Here is a 19,429-nt window from a genome sequence, read left to right as displayed (position 1 = left end):
TGATGAGATCCTGCAACCTTTGTTGCTGTTTGCCTTCTGTTTCTGTTCTTAGTTTACTCCTGACACCATGTCATGTTCTTCTGTACCATATATGGACTGGCTGCAGTTTAGCATTCCATTACAGAAAGTTTACAGGCCTTCTAGAAGAAATGGAGGGAGCTGAAGTCAGAGGATTAAAAATGACAGACCAAGATAGGAGGGGTGCCCCACGGAGGCGGGGCAGGTGCCAAAGCTAGAGAAAGGAAAACAGGTGAGGAAACAAGCAGAGACAAGGTCAGAGTAGGCAACAGCAGCAACATCTCCTGGCCCTAGTTGTTACCCTGTGTGTCATGCTACAGTCCTCTCTCCCACACAGTCGGTGTTGGGGTTTGTGGGGCGGGAGGGGGTTGATGCCGGGGTTTGAGGGAGAGAAGGGTGGGTTGATGCCGGGGTTTGAGGGAGAGAAGACGTGGTTGATGCCGGAGTTTGAGGAGTGGAGGCAGGGTTGGTGTCGGGGTTTGTGGGGCAGGAGGGGAGCAGTCGGTGCTGGGGTTTGAGGGGTGGGAGTGGGGGGTCAGTGATGGGGTTTGTGGGGCAGAGGCAGGTTGGTGCTGGGGTTTGAGGGGAAGAAGGGGGGTTGGACCCCACTAGTAGCCCAAGGATGCCCCTCAGAGGCTCTGCTGCTTTCTGTGAGCAAACCCAGAGCATATGTTTAGGGGGTGCTCTGCGCCTATGCTGGGGTCCCACATGGCAATTTGTCATTTAAGGTTTGTGGGGGCCAGCTGGGGTCTGTGGGGCACTTTGTGTGACAGTGATGTGCAGCACCACGTCTCCACTCCTGGACCCCACAGGTGCAGCCTAAACATCTCATCTGGTGCCCTGTGGAGCATGCGCCGGAGCTGAGCTCTGGCTCTATGGGGAGAAGTGGGGCAGGGCTAGGTCTGAGGCCGTGTCTGTGCTGCCTGGGGGGCTGCTGGACCCCAGCTGTCCCTCGTCCAGAAAGCAGCAGTAGGCAGGCTGTGTCCCACCCGCAGGACCAGCAGCGAGTGCAGCAGTGAGGGAACGGCAGAGGAGCATGAGAGCCGGGCCCAACGGATCAACTGGATCCTCCAGAACAACACGAAGGACTATGCCATGGTGGAGGCTCCTCAGGCCGAGGGCTCCCAGTTCAGCCTTCCGTCTCACCTCTACCCAGACGAGGTCCTGGATGACTTGACCATCTCCCCGTATGCCAGCTACACCTTGCTGTCCGAGCGCCCACCCACTGTGCTCAGTGGCTGGCTGGACAAGCTCTCCCCGCAGGGGTAAGTGCCCAGCCCCGGGGAGGGTTTGTGAGTGCCCATCAGGGGACCTCAGTGAGTGATGAGCAGGTCCCCGCCCTGTGCCTGCGTAAGGCCATGTGCAGTTCTGGTTGGAGATGGGATTGGGATCCACACTGGCTTTGCCCAGGCTCCACTCCTGGTGTCACTCTCTGCCCACAGGAGGCTGGTTTGCTCCATGGCGGGTGTTAGTGCATCTTGGCAAGTGAATACGCTGGGTGCTCCCATGCTGGGTGAGGCTGCCACCTGCAAGTAGGCCTGCAACTGCTGGGAGCCTTGCTATATACGACATGCCTGCCTAGACCTGCTGGGCCAGTCGGGTCGCTGGGATGGTGCAGCACGACTGCTGGGACGGGGAGTCCAACCCAGGGAGCCCTGTCTCACCTCCTGCAGGGGTGCCCTCCCCTTGTTTCTGCAGTGGGCTCTAGCTAGTCTGAGGGTGTCTCTGGGGCCAGGGCTCTGCCAGGATCTGACCCCAGCAGCCTCCCCTCCTCTGCCCTCCCACCAGGAATTACGTTTTCCAGAGGCGCTTCATCAGATTCGACGGGAAAAACCTCATGTACTTCCACAGCGAGAAGGTGAGTCTGTATGGACCGCAGCCCAGCTGCACAGTGAGCAGTCTGCTACCAGGGCCCGGTCAGGGGATGGGCTGGCAGGACAGGGAGAGGGGTGGGGCTGGGGTAGGCAGGGTTAGGAGAAGGGGAGAGGGGCAGGGTTAGGGGCAGTGCTTAATTTGTGCGGGGGCTGAGCCCCAGCACCTCTAGACTTGGCATTTAATAGCCCTGACACCTCCATACCATGACACCCTTAATTCTGTCCTGAGCTGGGTGCCCAGTCTGCAGCCGCCACTCTCTGGCCTCACAGCCAGTGCTTAATTTGTGCAGGGTCTGAGCCCCAGCACCTCTTTCATTATAAATTAAGCCCTGGTTAGGGGATGGGGTGGATTTGGGTGATGAGGTTGATGGGGGAGAGGAAAGAGTTAGAGGATGGGGTGGGATTAGGGTATGAGGTTGAAGAAGAGGGGGAAGGGTGGGGGTTGGGGATGAGTTTGATGAGGACAGGGAAGGGCTGGGGTTGCGGGATGGGCTGGGATTAGGGGATGAGGTTAATGGGGGAAGGGGCAGGGTTAGGGGTCAGGATTAGGGGATAAAATTGATGGGGGAGGGGAAGGGCTGGGGTAGGGATAGGGATGAGGTTAATGGAGGAGGGGAAAGGGGTGGGAGTGGGGTGTCCCAGTCCCAGTTCATTTAACAGGAGCACCCCTTTGTGCCCTGGGGCATAGCAGTTTCCATTTTCTTTCTGCCTCCGTATTCCCTGCTGCAGTGCCCCGTGCCCCTCCCGCTTTGGGCTGTGACCAGGCTGGACTTTGCCAAGGGGAGAGGAGGGGGATGAGGGAAACTGGTTCTGCCCTGTGAGTCCAAGGGGAGGTGGGGCAGGGCAATGGTGTATTTCCCCCTTGTACAGCCCCATGCCCCCCAGCTCTGGGAGGGGGTCCCCTTGGGAGCCTTCCCAGGACAGCAGGGTGGATTGGCCTGAGTTGGGAGCCTTTGTGTTGCCCTGGGCGCCCGGCAGGGTCTGCGCTCTTGCTCAGGGAGAGGGGAGCTAAGGCTGAAGTGGGGCCCTCCGCACCAGTGACATGCAGTACCCCAGCAGGGTGCCAAGGAGCTGGGCCGGGCCTGCTCTCCTGGGCACTCAGGACTCTCCTGCCCCCAGGCACATTGGAATGGTGCAGCTAGTAGCCAGGAGCTGTGCAGCTCCCAGTGCGTACGTGGCCTGATCCTGGGAACAGCCCAGGAGGGGGCCCAAGCGCCTGACCTGGGGGGCATCCTTAGGAGAGACTGTATATGTGCCCATCCCAGTGCTGTGAATGAGGAATATCCTGGGAGCAGGCACCTGAAGGAACATGCCAGAGCCATGGAGTTGCACGTGCTTGGCTCTGAGACGTGGGTGCATGATGCTGAAGGGCTCCTTGTTCATGGCCTCTCAAGGCACATGCACTGCGTGCTCCTGGGCCCAAGGGCCGAGCTGTTTGCTCACTTTGTCAGTGCCAGGGACTCGGTCTGGGCTCTGAGTCAAGCTGGGCCAAGGCCTGTCCATTCACACCCCCTGCCATCCCAGAGGTGTTGCAGGGCAACACTTATGCACGTGTAACCCTTCTGCCAGGTGGAGCCAGCTGCAGCCAGGGCCGGGTTCAATATCTAGGGGTTCCTTTCCATCGATACAACACAGAATTGGTTTGAGCCCCCACCCTGTAACCTGGGAAATTTACGTAGCACCCCTGGGCACCTCTGAGCGGCAATACTTCCTCCCCACTCACAAGCACAGTGAGTGTAGAAAAGAAACTTTTAATAAAAGGAGGGAAGTAACTTGGCATTAATTTGGGAAAACACCACAGAGTTCATAAACATAAACAATGAATAAAAGACCCACCCCAAGTAGGTTGGGCAGTTTCCTTTTCATAGAATCATAGAAGATTAGAATTGGAAGAGACCCTCAGGAGGTCATCTAGTGCAGCCCCTTGCTCAAAGCAGGACCAACACCAACTAAATCATCCCAGCCAGGGCTTTGTCGAGCCGGGCCTTAAAAACCTCTAAGGAAGGAGATTCCACCACCTCCCTAGGTAACCCATTCCAGTGCTTCACCACCCTCCTACTGAAATAGTTTTTCCTAATATCCAACCTAGACATCCCCCACTGCAACTTGAGACCATTGCTTCTTGTTCTGTTATCTGCCACCACTGAGAACAGCCGAGCTCCATCCTCTTTGGAAACCCCCTTCAGGTAGTTGAAGGCTGCTATCAAATCCCCCCTCACTCTTCTCTTCTGCAGACTAAACAAGCCCAGTTCCCTCAGCCTCTCTTCGTAAGTCATGTGCCCCAGACACCTGATCATTTTTGTTGCCCTCCGCTGGACTCCCTCAAATTTGTCCACTTCCTTTCTGTAGTGGGGGCCCAAAACTGGACGCAGTACGCCAGATGTGGCCTCACCAGTGCCGAAGAGAGGGGAATAATCACTTCCCTTGATCTGCTGGCAATGCTTCTTTTTCCCTCAGGGTCTTAAGTCTAGCAACCCAAAAGTCCCCTTCACATGCCCGACCCTTCTCTGCACCCCACTCACAATTGCTGCCTTTGGTCGGTGCAGACCCGGAATTCAGAGGTGCATCTGCAGAGTTCACCTCCTACCCTGGGTGGGCAGTAAGAGGCACTTACTCGATCATCACATGTCTCCGCTGCCACCCTGCTGGTCTCTCATCACCGGCTGCCTGCTTGCTGCTCTGCTGCGCAGTCTCTTAGTGATTTTAGCTCTGTGCAGAAATACAGTCCTGCCACAACTGATTTCAGGTCTGGGCAGAAACACAGTCTCACCACAACTGGTTTCAGCTCTCAGTGAGCCATTTAACATCTCTAGACTTGGCAGTTAATACCTCTGACACCTCCATACCAGCCCCAGAATTAGACAAACAGACACATTAACAGAGCACATCGGAGGGGACCCGCGTTAATCAGCACTCCCAAGCTGACCCCTTATATGTCCCTGGACTCAGCAGGCAGGGTTGAGCAGCACCTCCAAGCTGCCACCCTCCTGCGTCCCAGGTTCAGCATGTCCCTATCCCCACTTTCACGTTACAGTTGTTCTGGTAGTGACCCACTTCATGAGCAAACCCTACAGGATTTTTGGGTGCTGCAGGGATCTTTTAACTTAGGTTCGAGGAGCGTTGCTGCAGAATGAATGAGGAAACCAAAAAACACCCACAAGGGTGGGGGAGGGGGAGAGAGAGAGAGAGAGAGAAGCAACCAGCTTAATCATGAAAGTTATTTATTTCCAGGTAATAATCATAGGGGAGCCAAACAAACAAAACAGTTATAATATTAAATCTAACTTGCACTTGATTATAAAATTCAGGTTGAGAAAACTGTAACTGATCACTCAAGTCAGGGCTAGAAGGCTATACAGAGAGAGAGAGCGAGCTGGGTTCTCACCACTCCGTGAAGCTTGAATCGATTGGGGGTCCCAGGTGGTGGTGGTAGCTGAGGGTCTGGAGTGCTGGAGACAGGCAGAGTCCCCAGCACGATCAGTCAGGAGAAGATGAAGTCCGAATGGAACTGAGGCAGATTTTGGATTCAGGCGTCAGAACACTTACTTGAGAATGGGTTGGGGTTTTTGAAGAGAAACAAAAATGGTTCAAGGGAGAATACTAGATTTGTTTATGTGTACACTGATGGCTCAAGGGAGTATACCAAAGTTGTTTTGTTCAGGCTAGACAGTGGAAGCTGATCATTCCTGGCTATGGGTGGTGTTCCTTGGAGGGAGCTCTCAATGCAATTAGGCAGCTTCACTCTTTTGGATACCAATAAAGGATTTATTACTAGAATTGGTCTGATAACTACTGAGCTGGGTGTGTACAGGCGTGGGTTCATTAACATCTGGAGCAGAGATCCCCCATCATGCAGTGCTTCCCTGCTTTTCTGGTCCCAGAGTTCTGTGCAGTTCTTGCCTTGGAATCTCTCTTCTCCATTCTGTATGCTAATGGAGATGCCTACTTGTCTCATCTTCGATACAAATGAAGCTAGGGGAGTTTCCTTAATCCTGTCACCCTTATCCCAGGGGTTTAGGTGTGTCTCCCAGTGCCTTTTCATTGCTTTTTATAAGTCTTTCTTCTGATCCGTTTTGGTTCAAGCAGAGGTGGTGGTGGGGAAGGTCTTTCATGAGTCAGACAGGCTGGGTACTGTGCCCTGGTTCCCCAAGAACACAGAGCTTCTGGGTAATAAAAGAGCAATGTAAACACTAAGTTAGCCCAAAGCAAACTCCGTGGGCCCTGCCTGAAGGGGGCACACTGCCACCAGGGGCAATGGGGTCCTGTCAGAGTCTGGAGTGTAACCCTCTTGGGGCCGTTCCAGGAGCCATATCCCAAGGGTGTGATCCCGCTCTCTGTCATTGAGATGGCACGCGCCACCAAGGAGAACAAGTTCCAGGTCGTCACAAGCCACAGGATCTTTGTCTTCAGAGCCGAGAATGAAGGTGACAGAGACCCCTGGCCAGAGCCCCCCATCCAGAAACCACCCCCCATCCACAGCCCCCAGCCAGAGCCCCCCCTCCAGAGATTGCCTCCCATCCACAGCCAGAGCCCCCATGGCTAGAGACTGCCCCTAATCCACAGCCCCTGGCCAGAGCCTTCCCCTCACCCAGCCGGAGCCCACTCCCCTTTGAGGGGTTTCCCCCATCCTCAGGCCTCCCCTCCCAAGTCAGAGCCCCCACCTCCACTGCAGGTCCTTCAGCCCAAACTCCCTTAGGTGCCTGCATCCACAACTCTTCCCCAGTCCCAGCTGCTTCCTCCAGCCTGACCTCTGTGCCCCCTGTACGGATCATTCCTCTCCCTGCCCCCCGACCCATGGCCTCCCTCAGACACTGCTTCCCCGTGGAGTCCCTGCTTCCCACTGACAGTGCTCACTGCTCCCCTGGCCCAGCCTGCCACCATGGGGAGCTCCCCCAGGTCTGCCACAGCAAGCGCCCCTCTGCTGCGGCTGGGCCAGTTGCTCATCCCTGCTCTGCTTCCCAAGCCCTGGGGCTGGGATGTCTGGGGCCGGCTCCTGGCTGGGCTCCATCTGTGGTGTCCTGGCTATGCCCAGGTGGTGCTGGACTGCGTGTGGACACTCATTGCCTGTCTCCACCCCACCCCTGCTATGCCCTGCAGCTCAGAGGAACGAGTGGTGCTCCACGCTGCAGAGAAAGGTGGCAGAGCAGCGGTTGGTCAGCCCCCAGCCCCGCCTGGCCAGCAGCACTCACTGCCAGAAGTGTGGCACCCTGGAGCTCAAGGGCCACAAGTCCAAGCTGTTTGCAGCCCTCAGCCTGGCCAACATGTGGCTGTACAAGAGTGAGCAGGTGAGTGAGGCGGGGCCTGGCCATGCTGCAGGTGGGGAGCCCTAGAGTCCCCCAGCAGCATGGAGCCAGGCTGAGTCTGAGGCCAGCCCCGCGGGCCTGGGCCCAGCACCCAATGGCCCCAGCTTGGGACTCCCAAGGAGACCCACATGCCGCTGAGGCCCCTGTAGTTGGGATCAGAGATGATGGCCCGGAGCCTGTGTGCCCATGTCTGTGGGCAGGCTAAGGAGCTGTGGACGCCCGCTCAGGGATTACGTGTGCCTAATGCCAGTGTGGGCCAGGCCGCTCTGACTGGGGACCAGCTCCTTTCCCCTGTGGGACCTGACAGAGGAGAGGGCACTGGGCTGGGATGAGTAGATGGTGGCCTCTGGTTCCAGAGCCAGTTGCTTCCCCTCCGTAACACGGGGTGGCCATTCTCCCTGGCCTGGCCCACCCCCAGCAGTGTGCGGGAGGAGCCAGGGACGGGGGACAGGGCAGAGAGGATAATGTAGCAGACAGGTCTGGTCTGTAAGACCAGAGTCTGAGTCCCCACCTTACCAGGGATGGGTTATTCCTGGCATGGGTAGCGTGTGAGGGGGTGTGTACCCACCCACCCCCACCCCACAGGATATGTGCTTTTGTGGAGACTCAGTGCAGGCTGGCAAAGCGGGCCCGCTGGTATGCCAAGGGGGAGAGTGCCCCATGCAGGCATTGCTGTCTGTGGGTGTGCCTGGAGCGTGTGCAGCTGTCCTGCAGGGTTGTGGGTGCTGTACCCCCTGCTGGGCCATGGCTCTGCAGGGCTAAGGCTGCAGCCTCTCACTGCATCCATTTCCATTCGTAGTTCTTTAAAATGGGCATCGCCATCTGCCTGATAGAGCTCCACGGTGCCACCATCCGGGAGGCCAAGAACCGTAGCTTCGAGCTCATCAGCCCACTCAAGATCTTCAGGTAACTGTGCTGGGGGGTGCCAGTCTGGGGTTTGGCTGGAGGCTGGGCAGCGTATTGGGTGCCCTGGCATACCTGGGTGCTGCAGTGGGGCTCTGTGTAACTCGGGTGCCCAAGGACAAGCCCAGGACACTCTGAGTTTCCTGGTTGTGCCTTTGCCCAGCTTCGTGGCTGAGTCAGAGCGGGAAAAACGGGAGTGGATGGAGGCCCTGCAGGATGCCATTGCAGAGATGCTGTATGACTACGAGGTGGCTGAGAAAATCTGGTCCAACAAAGCCAACAAGTTCTGTGCTGACTGCAGAGCCCTGAGCCCCGACTGGGCATCCATCAACCTGTGCGTGGTGATCTGCAAGCAGTGTGCAGGCCAGTGCATTTCCTTCCTCCCTTTCCTGCCGGTGGGGGAGGGGTGGGTAAGAGCGCTTGACGGATCAGTAGATAGTTTGGGCGGGTGGGTATATTGGTTGGGCGGTTGGTGAGTGGGTATAATGACTGGGCGGGGCAGTATATCTGCTTGGATGTGTCAGTGTATAGGCGGGTTGGTATATCGGCTGCGCGGGTCAGTGGTTGGGTATATCAGGTGGTCGGGTGGTATATCAGCCAGGCAGGTTGGCAAGTGGGTGAGGAAATATATCAGCTGGGTGGGTTTGTGTGTGGATGGGCAGGTATATCAGTTGGATAGGTTGTTGGGTGGGTATATTAGCCGGGTGGGTATATCAGCCAGGTGGGATGGCAGGTGGATGGGTTAGTGGTTGGGTGGGCGGGTATACTGGCCAATTGGGGTGGGATGGTGGATCGGCGGGTCAGTAGGAATGGCAGGTGGGATGGCAGGCGGGTGGGGAGGAGTTGGTGGGTCAGTATATGGGGCAGGCAGTTTGGTGCGATGGTGGGTGGGCAGGTCCATTTATGGGCCAGGAGTGTCAGTGGGATGGCAGGTGGGTGGGTGGGATGGCGGGAGGGGTCAGTATATGGGCCGTTGGATCGGTGGGATGGTGGCGGGTGGGTCACTATATGGGCCAGGCAGGTTGGTGGGTTGGCAGGTCGATGGATCAGTATATGGGCTAGGCAGGTAAGTGGGTCAGTATATGGGCCAGGCAGGCATGTGGGATGGCGGTTCATAAGAATGGCCATACTGGGTCAGACCAAAGGTATCCTGTCTACCGACAGTGGCCAATACCAGGTGCCCCAAAGGGAGTGAACCTAACAGGTAATGATCAAGTGATCTCTCTCCTGCCATTCATCTCCACCCTCTGACAAACAGAGGCTAGGGACACCATTCTTTACTCATCCTGGCTAATAGTCATTAATGGACTTAACCTCCATGAATTTATCCAGTTCTCTTTTAAACCCTGTTATAGTCCTAGCCTTCACAACCTCCTCAGGCAAGGAGTTCCACAGGTTGACTGTGCGCTGTGTGAAGAAGAACTTCCTTTTATTTGTTTTAAACCTGCTACCCATTCATTTCATTTGGTGGCCCCTAGTTCTTATATTATGGGAACAAGTAAATAACTTTTCCTTATTCACTTTCTCCACACCATTCATGATTTTATATACCTCTATCATATCCCCCCTTTGTCTCCTCTTTTCCAAGCTGAAAAGTCCTCACCTCTTTAATCTCTCCTCATATAGGACCCGTTCCAAACCCCTAATCATTTTAGTTGCCCTTTTCTGAACCTTTTCTAATGCCAGTATATCTTTTTTGAGATGAGGGTTCCACATCTGTATGCAGTATTCAAGATGTGGGCGTACCATGGATTTATATAAGGGCAATAAGATATTCTCCTTCTTATTCTCTATCCCTTTTTTACTGATTCCCTTTTTTGACTGCCGCTGCACACTGCGTGGACGTCTTCAGAGAACTATCCACGATGACTCCAAGATCTTTCTCCTGATTAGTTGTAGCTAAATTAGCCCCCATCATATTGTATGTATAGTTGGGATTATTTTTTCCAATGTGCATTACTTTACATTTATCCACATTAAATTTCATTTGCTATTTTGTTGCCCAATCACTTAGTTTTGTGAGATCTTTTTGAAGTTCTTCACAGTCTGCTTTGGTCTAAATTATCTTGAGTAGTTTAGTATCATCTGCAAACGTTGCCATCTTACTGTTTACCCCTTTCTCCAAATCATTTTATGAATAGGTTGAATAGGGTTGGTCCTAGGACTGACCCTTGGGGAACACCACTAGTTACCCCTCTCCATTCTGAAAATGTACCATTTATTCCTACCCTTTGTTCCCTGTCTTTTAACCAGTTCTCAATCCATGAAAGGATCTTCCCGCTTATCCCATGACAACTTAATTTACATAAGAGCCTTTGGTGAGGGACCTTGTCAAAGCCTCTCTGGAAATCTAAGAACACTATGTCCACTGGATCCCCCTTGTCCAAGTGTTTGTTGATTCCTTCAAAGAACTCTAATAGATTAGTAAGACATGATTTCCCTTTACAGAAACCATGTTGACTTTTGCGCAACAATTTATGTTCTTCTGTGTATCTGACAATTTTATTCTTTACTATTTTTTCAACTAATTTGCCCGGTACTGACGTTAGACTTACCGGTCTGTAATTGCCAGGATCACCTCTAGAGCCCTTCTTAAATATTGGCATTACATTAGCTGTCTTCCAGTCATTGGGTACAGTAGTTGATTTAAAGGACAGGTTACAAACCATAGTTAAAAGTTCTGCAATTTCACATTTGAGTTCTTTCAGAACTCTTGGGTGAATGCCTTCTGGTCCTGGTGACTTCTTTCTGTTAAGTTTCTCAATTAATTCCAAAAGCTCCTCTAGTGTCACTTCAATCTGTGACAATTCCTCAGATTTGTCACCTACAAAAGACGGCTCAGGTTTGGGAATCTCCCTGACATCCTCAGCCGTGAAGACTGAAGCAAAGAATTCATTTAGTTTCTCTGTGATGACTTTATCATCTTTAAGTGCTCCTTTTGTATCTCGATCGTCCAGGGGCCCCACTGGTTGTTTAGCAGGCTTCCTGCTTCTGATGTACTTAAAAAACATTTTGTTATTACCTTTTGAGTTTTTGGCTAGCTGTTCTTCAAAATCCTTTTTGGCTTTTCTTATTACATTTTTACATTTAATTTGGCAGTGTTTATGCTCCTTTCTATTTACCTCACTAGGATCTGACTTCCACTTTTTAAAAGATCCCTTTTTATGTCTCACTGCTTCTTTTACATGGTTGTTAAGCCACGGTGGCTCTTTTTTAGTTCTTTTCTGTGTTTTTTAATTTGGGGTATACATTTAAGTTGAGCCTCTATTATGGTGTCTTTGAAAAGTGTCCATGCAGCTTGCAGGGATTTCACTCTAGTCACGATACCTTTTAATTTCTGTTTAACTAACCTCCTCATTTTTGCATAGTTCCCCTTTCTGAAAGTAAATGCCACAGTGTTGGGCTGTTGTGGTGTTCTTCCCACCACAGGAATGTTAAATGTTGTTATATTATGATCACTATTTCCAAGCGGTCCTGTTATAGTTACCTCTTGGACCAGATTCTGCGCTCCACTTTGGTGGGTCAGTATATTGACCAGGCAGGAATGTGGGATGGCGGGTGGGGGGGTCAATATATGAGCCAGGCGAGTCGGAGGAATGGTGGATTGGCGGGTCAGTATATGGGCTAGGCAGGTCGGTGGGATGGTGGGCACGTGGGTCAGTATATGGGCCAGGCAGCTCAGTGGGATGGCGGGTGAGTGATTCAGTATATGGGCAGGTGCGTTGGTGGGATGGCAGGGGGTGGTTGGATGAGTCAATATATGGGCCAGGTGGGTCGATGGGTCAGTATATTGGCCGGGTGGGTCAGAATATGGGCCAGGTGGGTCGGTGGGATGGCGGGTGTGTGGGCCAGTATATGGGCAGGCCAGGTGGATGGGTCAATATATGTGGCAGAGGAATGGTGGGTGTGTGGATCAGTATATGTGGTGGTGAGATGGTGGCGGGTGGGTCAGTATATGGGGCAGGCGGCTCGTGGGATGGTGGGGGGGCTCAATGTATGGGCCAAATTGGTCAGTGGGATGGCAGGGGGTGGGTCAGTATATTGGCCAAGTAGATCAGTGGGATAGTGGGTGGCTGGGTTAGTATATGGTGCAAATGGGTCGGTGGGATGGCAGGGGGTGGATGGGTCAGTATATGGGGCAGGTGGGTCGGTGGGATGGCAGGAGGAGGGTGGGTCAGTATATGGGGCAGGTGGGTCGGTGGGGTGGCAGGGGGTGGGTGGGTCAGTATATGGGGCAGGCGGGTTGGTGGGATGGTGGGTGGGTCAGTATTGGGGCCTGGCGGGTCAGTGGGGGGCTGAGTGGCTGGGTCAAAAGGTTGGCTGGCTGGCTGGGCAGGTGGATGGGTTGGCAGCTGATTGGCCGGCCAGGTCGGGCAGCCGGGCTGCTCACAGTCTCTCTGCTGCTCCCGACAGGTCAGCACCGGAGCCTGGGCTCCAGCGTGTCCAAGGTGCAGAGCCTGAAGCTCGACACCAGCGTCTGGAGCAATGAGATTGTCCAGGTACAGAGACTGCCCTGCTCACCCCCATCCATGTGCTGCCACAGCCAGCGCCCACAAGGCAGAGCTGACATTACAGAAATGTGTGTCACAGTCGGGGTCTGGGGTGGGGGGCTGATCTTCCTGGGGATGCCCTGGCAGCGGGGAGAGGACCCAGAGCATTCCCCCAGGGAATCCCCTGTCCATCTCTGACACCCAGCCCCCTCCAGGGGCTTGCAATGTCCCCCCTCAACAACCCACAGAATCCCCCAGTGCTATCTTACCCCCTTCCCCTTTCATTCAGCTGTTCATCATGCTGGGAAACGAGCGAGCGAACCGGTTCTGGGCTGCGTGCCTCCCGCCCTCTGAGGCCCTCTACCCAGACGCCAGCACGGAGCAGAGACAGGTCTTCATCACTCACAAATACCGCGACGGGCGGTACCGCCGCCCACACCCCCGCTACCCTTCCCAGGATGACGTGCTGCAGGTAATCGGCAGACTGGGCTTGGATGGTCCTGGGGCAGTGGCACAGGCTCTGGAGAGCACAGTGAACTCCCTTACTGACCCAATGCTCCCTCCTGCACTTGTGGCAGGGGTTCAGAAGCCATGGGGATGGGCAGGATAGATCTGGCCTTCTGTGTGGGCACACACACATGCCTGCATTGCTCCCCCTCCTGCCCCTGAGCTGGCAGCCAGGTGTCCGTGGACAGCGGGTGTGCCAAGGCTAGAGATCTGATCGTGTCTCTCGCCCCAGGCGCTCTGTGCTGCTGTGGCAGGGCCCAGCCTGCTGAAGACGATCCTGCATTTCTTCTCTGCCACTGAAGCCGGGATGGCAGCTGACACAGGGGGCTGCGACGGGTCGCAGGGAACCGAGCTCTGGCAGACCAGTGAGAGCAGCTGGCATGGGAACCATCCAGGTAAATGGAGATCCCAGAGCCCCCTACCCCACAGCAGTGATGGGGGTGGCTTATCTGTCACTGCCTCCTCCCCTGCCCCTGCCCATTCTGGTCCTGCTGCCCTCAGCATTGGCAAAGTTGTGCCACCCGTTTTCCCGTGGAATGTCAGGGGCATCAGAAGAGAACCGTGAGGCTGAGGCTCTGGCCAGAGCCAGTCATCCCAAGGGGCCGAACCCACAGTTCTCCAGGTCCCGCAGGGGCCAGCTTTGTCATTATCCCACATTGTGCCCACCTTTGAGCCATGGCAGACTGAGAGGGATGCCCTGTGAGCCCCCTACCAAACCCCAACCAGCTGCACATGGATCCCAACCCCACTGAGCCCCACTCCCCCAGCATCTGGAACCCCCCACTGATCCCCCCCACACCCAGACCCGCCCCCTGCTGACCCCCAACCAGCTTCACCTGGACCCCCCTGCAGAGTCCTATTACCATTGCACCCAGAACCGTCCAACAAGCCCATGTGCATCCAGATCACCCCCCTGCACCTGGATCCCCCACTGAGCCACCTGCACCCAGATTGCCCCACACAGAACCCTCTCAACCAGAGGTGGGCAAACTACAGCCCGCGGGCCACATCCGGCCATGGGACCAGCCTGCCTGGCCCATGAGCTCCTGGCCTGGGAGGCTCGCCCCCGGCCCCTCCCCTGTGTTCCCCCTTCCCCCGCAGCCGCAGCTCACTGCTCCGCCGGCGCAATGCTCTGGCTGGTGGAGCAGCGAGCTCCTGGGGCAGCACAGCTGCAGAGTCCGGCCTGACCCGGTGCTCTGTGCTGCGTGGTGCATGGCTGGCTCCAGCCAGACGGCGCGGCTGCCTGTCCTGATGCGCCGCCAGCCACCGGTGCTCCAGGGAGCGCGGTAAGGAGGCAGGGAGCAGGGAGGGTTGGCTAGAGGGCACGGGAGTTTGGGGGTGGTTGTCAGGGGACAGGGGTGTGGATGGGGAAGTCAGAGGGTGGGGAACAGGGTGGTTGAATGGGGGCAAGGGTCCCAGGGGGGCAGTCCGGAAGGAGAGGGGGGTTGGATGGGGTCGTGGGGAGCAGTCAGGGGCAGGGATTCCGGGGGCAGTCAGGGGACAGGGACATGGGGTGGTTGGATGTGGCAGGGGTCCCGGGGGGGCAGTCAGGAAGGAGAGAGGGGGTTTGATGGGGTGGCTGGGGGGCAGTTAGGGGTGGGGAGTCCGGGGGCGGTCAGGGGATGGAGAGTGAGGGGTGGATGGGGTAGGGGTCCCCGGGGGGCCGTCAGGGAACAGGGGGGTTGGATGGGGCAGGAGTACCAAGGGGGCTGTCAGGGGGCAAGAACCAGGGCGGGTCAGATGGGGGCAGGGGCCAGGCCATGCTTGGCTGTTTGGGGAGGCACAGCCTCCCCCAACTGGCCCTCTATACAATTTCAGAAACCCGATGCGGCCCTCAGGCCAAAAAGTTTGCCCGCCCCTGCTCTCAACCCACACCTGGATCCTCCCAGACTAAACCCCTCCACACTTGGATCCTGCTTTGCTGAGCCTGTCTGCCCCTACCTGGTGCACCTGCCATGGAGGGGCAGGGCCCTGGGATGTTTCTGGAGCAGGCCCAGTCCTTGTGCTGTGTCAGGATTGGGTGCAGCCTCACCACTGAGTCCGTGTCCCGAGGGGGAGCTGCACAGTGATCTCCCACCTCAGCGCAGCCAGTAGCCTGTGCTCCCCAATGCCATGCTGGAGCCTTCACATTTATTTGACAGATAACATTTGTAGAATTTTAAAATATTGTGAGCATAATTTTTAATATTTCTGTGCAGAATGCCCTCAGGAGTAAAATCCATGGTACGCCCACACCTTGAATACTGCATGCAATTCTGGTCACAGTCTGGTCACTAGATGTGACTAGACTGTCACTAGATGTGCTGGGATACCACTGAAAACAAACCCCCCCTGCCAGAGAAGGCTTCCCTCCACTCTTGTCTTATTGAGTAAGATGCTCCAGTCAGTTACAGCACAGACCAAAAGCTTGGGCCACGCCCCCCTGCAGTTCACTGAAACAGAGATCCACTCAGCTCAGGAGTTTCTTAGTTAACAGAGACTTTCCCAGCCCCCAGTATTCAGTCTTTCTGGGAGCCTAAACCCCAAATGAATTCATTTTACTCTGTATAAATCTTATACAGTATAAAGTCATAAATTGTCCATCCTCTATAACACTGATAGAGAGATATGCACAGCTGTTTGCTCCCCCAAGTATTAGTCACTAACTCTGGGTTCAATAATAAGCAAAAGTGATTTTATTAAGAATAAAAAGTAGGATTTAAGTGACTCCAAGTAATAGAACAAAGTAAGTTACCAAAAAAAAAAATAAAACAAAACACACAAGTCTAAAACTAATACATTAAGAAACTGCATACAGTAACTCCCCACTTAACGTCCTCTCGATTAACGTTGTTTCAATCTTATGTCCCTGCTCAATTATAGAATATGCTCCATTTAAAGTTGTGCAGTGCTTCGCTGTAACGTCGTTTGGCAGCCTGCTTTGTCCACAGCTCGCAGCCCCCCATCAGCTCCCCTGCACCCTCCCACTCCTCACCCCGCCTCCTGCCCGCGGCAATCAGCTGGCTTGCGGCGTTCAGGAGGGAGGGGGGAGAAGTGAAGACACAGCACGTAGGCTCCCCTCCCCCGCCGCCTCTTGAACACCACAAAAGCTGATTGCTGCGGGCAGGAGGCAGGAGACGGAGGGGGGGGAGGCTGCATACCGCGTCCTCGCTCCTCCCCCGTCCCTCCTATCCCCTGAACGTCCCAAGCCAGCTGATTGCCGCGGGCAGGACGCAGGGGAGGGAGGGGGGAGGAGCGAGGATGCGGCATGCGGAGTAAAGGGGGAGGAGGGGAGGAAGAAGAGGGAGGATAAGGGTGGGGACTTGGGGGAAGGGGTGGAGTAGGCGGGCCGAGGGTTTAGCCCCCTGCCCCTGGTGCTTGCAGAGTAGGGGAAGCTGCCCCTGCGCAACGTGCTTCTCCTAGCCTACAGCACCTTCTGCCTCCTTGCCTGCCTCACTTTCTGCAGTGCCAGTGGGCTGTGCCTGTGTGGGGTAAGGCGGGGGCCCCTCCCAACTATAGCACTGGACTGTACTGTAGGGCAAAAAAAAATTCCCTGGAACCTAAACCCCGCCCCCATCACATTCATTCTTATGGGGAAATTTGATTCACTTAACATCATTTCACTTAAAGTTGCATTTTTCAGGACCATAACTACAGCGTTAAGTGAGGAGTTACTGTACAGGTAAATCTCACCCTCAGAGATGTTCCAATAAGCTTCTTTCACAGACTGGACTCCTTCCTAGTTTGGGTTCAGCAATCACTCACACCCCTGTAGTTACTGTCCTTTGTTCCAGTTTCTTTCAGGCATCTCTTGGGGGTGGAGAGGCTATCTCTTAAGCCAGCTGAAGACAAAAAGGAGAGGCTTCCAGGGCCTTTTATATTCTCTCCTTGTGGGCGGAAACCCTTTTTGTTCTCTTGTGCAAAATCACAGCAACAAAATGGACTTTTTAGCCACCTGGGCAAGTCCCATGTCCATGAATGATTCAGCTTTTTGCAGGCCAACGCCATTGTATACATGTTAGTTTGAACGTTCCCAGAAAAGCTCAGATATGGATTGGCATCTCCCAAAGTCCATTGTCAGTTAAGTGTTTCTTGATTGGGCACTTACTGAGAATAGTCCTTTCTCAAGAAGCAGACCAAATGCTTCACTGAGGCTACTTAGAATCAAACACATTAAGAGACCAGTACATAGCCAATATTGATAACTTCAACTACAAAAATGATACACACATACAGATAGCATAATCATAACCTGCAAACTACAACCTTTCCATAGACACTCCACTTGACCTCCTCTGTACAAGACCTGGTGCCAGCATAGGACCCTGGTTGCAACAACGATTTGTATGGTCACAGTTCATGTCAATAACGTCACACCCAGTATGGCCGTTCTTAGGTTATTGTGTTTGGCAGGGAGCCCCAGCGCTCAGGAGCCAAGTCTGGAAGGGGTCTACAATGAGATCACCCAGCCCGTGGTGCACAGTGGCTACCTCTACAAAGCACCAGCCCTCTCCAAGCTCTCCGGCACCAGGAAGAGCAGAGATGGTAGGTATGGGCCAGGTCCCATGGTGGCTAGGATGGAGAGAGGCTGCTTGGTACGTCAGGGACCTGCTCTTGCTGACAGTGTGTTCCCTGCAGAACTGCACCGCGTCTGGTGCTCCCTGGAGAAGTCTCTCCTCTTCTATGAGACTGACAAATGTGCTGAGTCAGTGGGGAAGGTTGAGCTGGCTGACATGGTCTCGCTGGGCGTGAGCAGAGCAGATGAACTGGCCAGTCCTGGACCTCCGGACAGGTACCTTGCCCCGAAGGGACATGCCCCTTCCCCGTCCACACCCTGGCGCATGCCCACCTTCTCCCACCTCAGTCGGCACCCTGGCTGGAGCACAGTCAGGTTACTCCCCGAAATCCCCCAGGATGCAGTCCATTGTTGGGGCCCCCATGTGGCAAGCAGATCAGAGGCAGCCAGACCCCCAGGCACTGGGTGCAGGCAGTGTGTTGGGCATGGGGCTGCCCTGCAGGGAGAGGCAGGCAACCACCTTGGGGTCCAAGCAGTTCTGCGGACATGCACTGGGGAGGGAGGGAGATTAGCAGTGAAGGGGCACTATGCCCTTATGCTGAAGGGACTGTGGTGCAGGGGTCAGGCCTGCTGAGTCCCTGCAGCCAGCTCCCTGCTTCTCCATAGCCAGGCCCTCTGAGTTCGCCCCACTGGGCCCAAACCCTGACTGCTCGGGTCTGCTGCTTGGTGCTGCAGATGTCCCAGTGAAAGCTACCTAGTGACCCTGGGCCCCCTGCTTCTGCTGCCTGGGGAAGTTGCGCTCTGGCTCCTATATGTGGGGAGGCAGCTAAAGCTGGGCCATTTGGAAGGGCCTGCTGCCCTCCGGCCACCTGCTGGCCTTGCGCCCTGGGCCTAGCGAGCCCCATGAGCAGGGCCAGTCCTCAGGGCCTTGGCCTCCATGCAGCAGAGCTCAGTACGGCGCAGCCTCAGGAAGGGTCACTTTCACTGCTGAACCAGAGTGCAAGGGCTGTGGTGGGCAGGGCACTGGGCTGCTGTGGGAGCCCTGCCCCCCTCATGCTTTTGCCTTCGTCTACAGGTTTCGCTTCGCTTTGGAGCTCTTCCTGAGTGGTGACAAAGTGCAGCAGCTGGGAGCTGATGGGCCGGACACCCTGCAGGCCTGGGCCAGCGCCATCGGCAAGGTGTGTGACACAGTCACCCAGGGCACAGGCCCAGTGTGGCACTGCACCCAGCAGTACCAGCCTCTTCCATGGGCCAGGCTGGGAAGCAGCTGCTGAGAGCTGCAGCACTAACTTGCCTCATCTCCCTGGCATGACAGACCCTCCCCCACATTGGCATGCTGCTGGCGGGGGTGTGTGTGCAGGATCCAATCAGCATCCCTCCTGCCTGCCACATGGGGCATAGCCCTCCGCCCTGGCACTGCCCCCTTACACACACACACGCAGGGTATAGTGTTCTGCCTGGCTCCATCCACAATGCAGGGCATAGTCCTTCCCCCAGTTCCTGTCCCCACCCACAGCCACCCAACCTGGGGTACAGCCCTCTGTGATGCCCTCACCCTGCGCTCAGCCTGGATCTAACCGGTCTCTCCGTCCCATGCAGTGGTTCACACCGCTCAGCTGTCACTGCCTGCTGGGCTACGAGTTCCAGAGAGTGGGGCGGTTGCACTACAGATCCATGCTCAGCCCTGAGCAGTGGCTGCAGGGCTTCTTCATTCTGCAGAAAGCCCACCTGTTCTTCTGCCCAGGGGAGGAGGGCGCAGCCGAGGACAGCATCAACCTCCGGAGGCTGCAGGAGCTCAGTGAGTACAGCCTTTGCCCGTCCCAACTGTGGGAAACAGCA

General features: G+C 55.4%; 1 protein-coding gene across 1 annotated transcript in view; it reads left to right on the top strand.

Annotated features, from left to right (window-relative positions):
- ARAP3 (ArfGAP with RhoGAP domain, ankyrin repeat and PH domain 3) overlaps positions 1 to 19,429 on the top strand; it is a 55,567-nt gene that overhangs the window by 16,735 nt on the left and 19,403 nt on the right. Inside the window, exons 6-18 of the mRNA XM_077825006.1 lie at positions 1,014 to 1,283; positions 1,807 to 1,876; positions 6,196 to 6,316; positions 6,990 to 7,177; positions 7,995 to 8,101; positions 8,262 to 8,461; positions 12,512 to 12,597; positions 12,878 to 13,060; positions 13,328 to 13,490; positions 17,488 to 17,619; positions 17,713 to 17,866; positions 18,666 to 18,768; positions 19,190 to 19,388. Coding sequence (XP_077681132.1) covers positions 1,014 to 1,283; positions 1,807 to 1,876; positions 6,196 to 6,316; positions 6,990 to 7,177; positions 7,995 to 8,101; positions 8,262 to 8,461; positions 12,512 to 12,597; positions 12,878 to 13,060; positions 13,328 to 13,490; positions 17,488 to 17,619; positions 17,713 to 17,866; positions 18,666 to 18,768; positions 19,190 to 19,388 — 1,976 coding nt within the window. The remainder of the gene's footprint in view (positions 1 to 1,013; positions 1,284 to 1,806; positions 1,877 to 6,195; positions 6,317 to 6,989; positions 7,178 to 7,994; positions 8,102 to 8,261; positions 8,462 to 12,511; positions 12,598 to 12,877; positions 13,061 to 13,327; positions 13,491 to 17,487; positions 17,620 to 17,712; positions 17,867 to 18,665; positions 18,769 to 19,189; positions 19,389 to 19,429) is intronic.

Source organism: Eretmochelys imbricata, chromosome 8, assembly GCF_965152235.1.
Source record: "Eretmochelys imbricata isolate rEreImb1 chromosome 8, rEreImb1.hap1, whole genome shotgun sequence".
NCBI classification, from domain to species: domain Eukaryota; kingdom Metazoa; phylum Chordata; order Testudines; family Cheloniidae; genus Eretmochelys; species Eretmochelys imbricata.
The sequence above is the reverse complement of the archived record's forward strand: the minus strand, read 5'-3'. Positions and strand labels throughout refer to the sequence as shown.